At 41.1% G+C, this 6,316-nt stretch overlaps 1 protein-coding gene across 1 annotated transcript; it reads left to right on the top strand.

Moving 5' to 3' along the window:
- Positions 1 to 1,825: 1,825 nt before the first annotated feature.
- On the top strand, positions 1,826 to 5,076 carry LOC102200831 (P2Y purinoceptor 14-like). The gene is made up of 4 exons (XM_005753916.1): positions 1,826 to 1,954; positions 3,741 to 3,855; positions 3,956 to 4,215; positions 4,396 to 5,076. Exons 2-4 carry the CDS (start codon positions 3,751 to 3,753, stop codon positions 5,036 to 5,038), a joined length of 1,008 nt encoding a protein of 335 aa, XP_005753973.1. The 5' UTR covers positions 1,826 to 1,954; positions 3,741 to 3,750; the 3' UTR covers positions 5,039 to 5,076.
- The last annotated feature ends 1,240 nt before the right edge of the window (positions 5,077 to 6,316 follow it).

The raw sequence follows: 6,316 nt of genomic DNA, 5'->3' as shown, positions 1-6,316 counted from the left end.
TACATGTGACATATTAGCTTCTCCTCACTACAGATAAGAACAAGATCAGCATTAACTCAGAGTAGTAAAATTAGATAAGTATGGTTTAAGTGATTTTCTTATTGTTTTGTGATTTTTATTATTTGATTTTGCTTTGGAAAATTACATTTTCCTGCAATTAAATTCTAAATTGTGGACTTTGGCCTTTTAACCTTTTTTCCAAATTGTAAAGAAAAAAGTCTGAGTGTTATTCTTTAAATTTGATTACAATTTTTTTTCCTTGGAGTCTGCTGTCCAGGCTATTAACATCATCCCAGAAATAACAGAATCAATAGGAGCGCACTTCCGTCATCAGGTGGGACTGATAGGATTCGACCTGCAGGCTTAGCAGGTTACCTGGACCATACTGAGATAGTAGTGGGCGAGTCCCCTCACCCACATCAGCTCCAGCTGAACCCTACATGATCTACTGGGTAAGATCAGAGATTAGGACTTTTTAATCAGAGAGCCAAAATCAACTTCCTGCATCAGGGATTCTTTGGGGCTAAAGATCAACAGCTTAATCTAAATTACATCCAATCAAAGAGTTGTTTGATATGTTGACCAAGTATAGCACTGAAGACAAACAGGAAACAAGTCAAAGTGCAGGCTGGTTGTGTGGTCACTGTGTGTTTCCTCATCCACAGTTATGTCATTACATTCAGAGCATACAATGATAGAAGCAGCTTATCCTGCTAACCTAACAAAACTTCAGAAACGCTTTTAAATCCTACTGGTTGCTCATCCTAAGATATGTTGTACTTTTACTGATTCCATGCTTGACTTAAAAGATGACTTTTAGCACTGAAATATTCCCTCCACACATCTGCATCAGAACCACAGCTGTCTTCTGCCTGTATCCAAGATGCAGATCTAATGATACTATCACAAAGTTGTAATTGACAAAGGGTTAAGGTGTCCTGGTGCCAAATGCTCAAATGTGAAGCTGAGACACTCATTGGACAAGTGGAGCAAAGAAGATGCCTTTTATTTGTTAGTCTCACAAACAGAACAAAAACATCAGAAGGAAATCACATAACAGGGGCTGTCAGCTCTGTAAGCTCACAGCAAAGGACTGAAACACAAGTTAGAAAGAGACAAAAAGAGGACAGTAAGCTGGTTTAAATAAGTCCATGTTTACATTCTACATTAGAAAGCAGCTGAACAATTCAAAGGTTTATTTTAAGTATTAGACTCTAGAATCAGAGCTTTGCTGAAGCTCAGAGTTGATGACTGGCGCCTGTGATTTTCTGTGTGTCAGCTCATCCTTTAAAAACAGTTTTATGTCTTGAAGGTTTTTGCATGTTTCTATGTTGCACCACACCAGCTACTTCCTTTGGCTTTTTCCACTGAACTGATGAGTGACGCTGCGATTTCTCAACACAGGTCTGGTTAAAACTTACGCATACTGTGAGAAATCAGAGCTGCTGAAACCTGCTGAGGGCTTATAGGAAATCCTTTCTTAATGCTGCTCCACAGTGAGAACAGTCAGACCAGACTGTCAGACCACACAGGCCCAGAGGCACAGCTGCAGGTGGTGTCAAGGGAGCTTGTAGTGCCACTATTCATTCACACACTGGTGGAGGCAAGCTACAGTTGTAGCCACAGCTGCCCTGGGGCAGACTGACAGAGGCGAGGCTGCCGTATCGCGCCATCGGCCCCTCTGGCCAACACCAGTAGGCGGGAGGTGAAGTGTCTTGCCTAAGGATACAACGACCAGGACAGAGAGCCCAGGGATCAGACTGGCAACCTTCCGGATACTGATGCGCTTCCCAACCCCCTGAGCCATGGTCGCCCGATTAACAGCAAAGACAAAGAGGAAATATGGTAGTGGGCAGGGCAGTGTGATCCCACTGTGTATTTCCTGATCTACATCGTACCGTCACACTCAGAGCAGCTGCAGCTTTTCCTCCTCTCAGAAAGCTGAAGAACCAGAGTGAGTCCTGATATTTCTCATTCTCACATCTTTCATACTTCTGATTAGGGATGGGTATTGTTTAGGTTTTATCCGATACCGGTGCCAAATCGGTACTTTTGAAACGGTGCCGGTGCTCGAACCGGTGCTCGAACCGGTGCTTAAAGAATGGAGAACACAAAATTGGTCCAAAAACCTCTCATGTTCAGCTGTTTTTTGTAAAAAGATAACAATGTTAGCCTTTTCTGCAGCTATGGGGCATATATGGTATCACTCTTGGCTGGAAGCAGTGTTTAAACAATGGAAAAAACACAAACTTTGTCCAAAAACCTCTCATGTTCAGCTGTTTCCCGCTTTTTCTTTGGTCATTTTAGCCTTTTTGGCCAGGGTGAAGGGAGTATCTGCCATCAAACAAGAAGACAGCCGCATGTAGCTATGATGATGTTTGCTAGTTCACCTTACATGCATTAATGTAATAACGTGGTTAGCCTACTCAACGTAAATTACACACGAACAACATTAAGCTACTCACGCAGAGAAGAACGGCTGCTGCTGCCGTCATCATCCGTCATTATTTCTGGTACACTGGCAGGGCTAGGGGCCAGGACTCTCCTCTTCATGTTTTTGGGGGATGTTGCATAACAGGCAACCCACCCGCAGTAGAGTGAGGTCTCACAGCAAGCTATCAAATACGGCGGATTTCTGGGCTTTTAAAAAAAACGCTATGCGTCGCCAGGTGTTTCCTCGGTTACCTCCTTTGACAGTATCACAGTATCAGCTTAAAGCACTTGTTGCAGGCTGCTGAGTTTGCATCTTTTGCTGTGAAGTACAGCCAGACTTTTGACCGCTTCGCCTTGAGCATTTTTAATCTGTAGCTCTGCTCTAAAAGAACGTACGTACCTGGACCCGCCTACTATCCTCGGAAACATAAAATGATTGGCTAGAAGTGTATCACAGCTCAGGGAAAAAAACCACCGAAATAAAGCACCGAAATGTGCGCTGCTTTTCGGTCTGGTTACTACCGTTTATGTCAGAACCGGACCCATCCCTACTTCTGATAGAAAATAAAAGCCATTTTAAACCAGTCCAGACTAAAGGAAAAAAGTAGGTAAGGCTTCTGCTAGTGTTCAGGAAGGTAATCTGAATATATGAATACAAATCTTCTTTTGACTAAGGCTCAGCATTTCCTGGTGCCAAGTGCACTGACAAACTACCTCACACTTAAATATGCTGAAAATGTTTGAGAACACTAATTTTACTGGTTTCATCTCTCAAGAGAAAAAAGCACCTGTATAGTCGACATTTACTGTTTCAAGCAAAAAATGATAAGCAAACCAAATACAAACAAACCAGAGATCAGTCAGGAGGGAAACATAGAGAGAAACGGTCTGTGACCACCTGCTAAATTGTTACACTGCAAATAAGCTCTACTTCAAATAAGCCAAATATTCTTACATCTGACAAAATTGTCTTGTTTTGAGATAAAAATCTGCTAATTGGGGTAAGCAAAAGTTGCTTGGCTAACAACAACACAATTTTGGCGATGAGTGCAGATTCTGCCTACAGTTCACCACTTCAGCTTGTGCTTAATGGATTGTTATAAGATTCATGAGACGGTTGACTCATCTTCACTCATGAATGCTTCCTTCTACAACTACAGACTGTAAATAACATGTAGCACAATATTTAAAATTGGTCCAACATTGGTTTAACACAACAAACCAAGAGACCGTGGAGGTGAATCATTTCAAAGATGAACCTAGGATTTTTACACAGTTTAACTGAGTAAAGTGGATTTATTTTTCAGCACAAGAACCATGGTTGTCCAAAAAAATTTGACTTCATCTTTGAACCAGACCTATGACGTTGACGATACATCCATGAACCCTTACTTTATGGTGGTCTACAGTCTGGTGTTCCTCGTAAGTTTCAAATTATCCAATTGTGCTCTGTTAGAAATTGGTTTATGTGCCGGCGCATGTACCAATCCTTGTGCTTTCCATCCAATCTGTCTATTTTCAGGTGGGTTTACTCCTCAATGGCTTTACATTGAAGGTCTATCTTTGTCGAGATTGGCCTGAGGTATCCAACAGCTTGATGGTCTACTTGAAGAACCTGACAGCTGCTGACTTCTTGCTCTGCCTTTGTCTGCCACTCCGCATTACCTACTATGCCAGCAGCTCTCCCATCATTCGTAGGCTTTACTGCAGCTTTGGAGCTTCTGCCTTCTTCATCAACATGTGTGCCAGTATATTATTCATGGGGTACATCGCTGCCAACAGGTAAGGAACCTTTATTATTTAAGGCTGTAGTTAACGATAATGTAAAAACTAGATTAAGTGGTTAACCACTACCCTGTGCTCCTGACAAAAGCATGAATGTATCCTTTTGACTTAACTGACTTCTTCAGATTAGGCACCTTTAGTGAAGTTGTATTCTGCCTATTTCTCGTCTCTCTCCAGGTATCTAAGGATCATCCATCCTTCAGGAACTCACATGCTGCAGACACTGCAGACTGCACGAATCATCTCTGTCATCACCTGGGTTTTTCTCCTGGCTCCAACAATTGTATATATCATAATTTTTTTCAGTTCCCAGCAACCTCTGACCTTTAATCCTAGCCGCTGCGTTCACCTGTTTAGTCCATCAGTCAGCCTGTTGTTCAGAATAATCAACAGCTTCTCTGCCTTCATCTTCTTCTTAGTCTTCATATCCATGGTCTTCTTCTACTACAGCATCTCCCGCAGGTTGCTGGAGGCACAGCAGAAGCAGCTGGCCTCCTCTGGCTCTGAGAAGCTGGTGAAGTCTCGCAGAAACATGTTGGTGCTGGTCAGCATCTTCTGTGTTTGCTTTGTCCCATTTTACCTGGTTCGTCTTCCCTTTACGTTTCTGTGGAGCGATGACTCAGTAGGTCCAGTATTGTTCTACCTGAAGGAGGTGACCACCATGGTGTCAGTTTTCAACATCTGCCTCGACCCTCTTGTTTACTTTTTCCTCAGCAATACTTTTGGGGAGAAGGTGAGAAAGGCATCCTGGAGAGCCAAACATCCGACTACAAACGAGGAGAATAAGAGCAGGAGGGACAAGCTGGACATCATTACATGAGAACCAGTGACTTCAACCAGTTAGTTGTGAAAATGTACATTTTAGATTTCAATTTTGTTTTACAAGTTGATAAAACCAGTGTCATGGACCTTTATCCTCGCAAACCACAAGTCAGAAATCAAAACAGAGCTAAAATCAACACAGAAACATTTCCACAGAGACGCATCAGTGTTTATGTTTCTAGTTTTCAGGAATGAGCTCAAAGGCTGATTTAGTATGAGTGAACTGAACCATTCTGTGGTCAAATTCAAATGTTGTTCATATGGTTCTGGCTCTTTGGCTCACATGATTTAATGATTTAGTTTTATACAATTTAGTATTGCATTTTACATAGCTTAGTATGTTTGCTAATTTCTAGTTTATGTGCTTTTGTTTATTAGGTTACCTTTGTGCCTTTGTCTTCATCTATGTGTCCTTCACTCCCTCTCTGTGTGTCTTCTTTGCCCTTTCTTCTCTTAGTCTTGTCCTATCTTTTTTTCTCCCTCTTTTGTTACCATGCTTCCCCTCCTTGTGTTTCATTCCTCTTCTCCCCTCTATGTCATGTGAATCCATGTCTGTTTCTTCAACGAACCCAGTGTCAAGCTGTGTGTCTTAGTCTGTGGCTCAGTGTGTTTCCTGTTTTATTTTGCACCCTGTGTTCAGCGGGTTCAGTGTTGCTTCCCTCTGTCTAGTCTACGGCTTGTGTTTCCCATCTGTTTCCATTTCCCTCCCTTCCCCAAATTTCAATGTAAAGAGGAACTTTTATCCCGTTCAGCAGTAATTTGTACAGTTCATAATGAAAATTAAACAAAAGACAATGACTGAATTCCTTTTGCTTATAAATAAAAAACCCAACATTTATAACCCATTTTCCTACTTTAGAGTTTTTCCACAAATATGTCAAAGTTGTGTTATGTAATGTAAAAATAAGTGTGTGCTTCATGTTTTTGGCTTAAATAAAGACAAATGTTTTGAGGTTGGTGTGGTCAAGTCAAGCTGAGTTTTATTGTCAATATATACTCAAGTATGCAGTGGGATAAAATATTGTCCTCCTGGATCAAAGGTGCAAACTGTAAAACTAAAATTGAAAAATTAAAAATTAAATTATACATATATACAACTTTACAGAATACAGAATAGATAAACTAAATACAAGTACAAAGGCGTTGTACTTGAATAGAGATAGAGTAAGAATAGAAAAGAGTGAGAATAATAGAGATGTTGCGCAAGTAGAACAAAGCAATCTTACATATTTGTTTAATATGTGCGTTGAAGGACATGTCCTGGTCAAAAATGACT

The sequence above is a fragment of the Pundamilia nyererei genome, unplaced genomic scaffold, assembly GCF_000239375.1.
Source record: "Pundamilia nyererei isolate P.nyererei 1_Seehausen unplaced genomic scaffold, PunNye1.0 scaffold00477, whole genome shotgun sequence".
Classification (NCBI taxonomy): Eukaryota; Metazoa; Chordata; class Actinopteri; order Cichliformes; family Cichlidae; genus Pundamilia; species Pundamilia nyererei.
The sequence above is the reverse complement of the archived record's forward strand: the minus strand, read 5'-3'. Positions and strand labels throughout refer to the sequence as shown.

Excerpts from the sequence above, each read along its gene's own strand:
- LOC102200831 (XM_005753916.1), top strand. The coding sequence starts at position 3,751 with ATGGTTGTCCAAAAAAATTTGACTTCATCTTTGAACCAGACCTATGAC. Across the intron at positions 3,856-3,955 it reads TCTACAGTCTGGTGTTCCTC|GTGGGTTTACTCCTCAATGG; the intron begins GTAAGTTTCAAA and ends GTCTATTTTCAG. Across the intron at positions 4,216-4,395 it reads GGGTACATCGCTGCCAACAG|GTATCTAAGGATCATCCATC; the intron begins GTAAGGAACCTT and ends GTCTCTCTCCAG.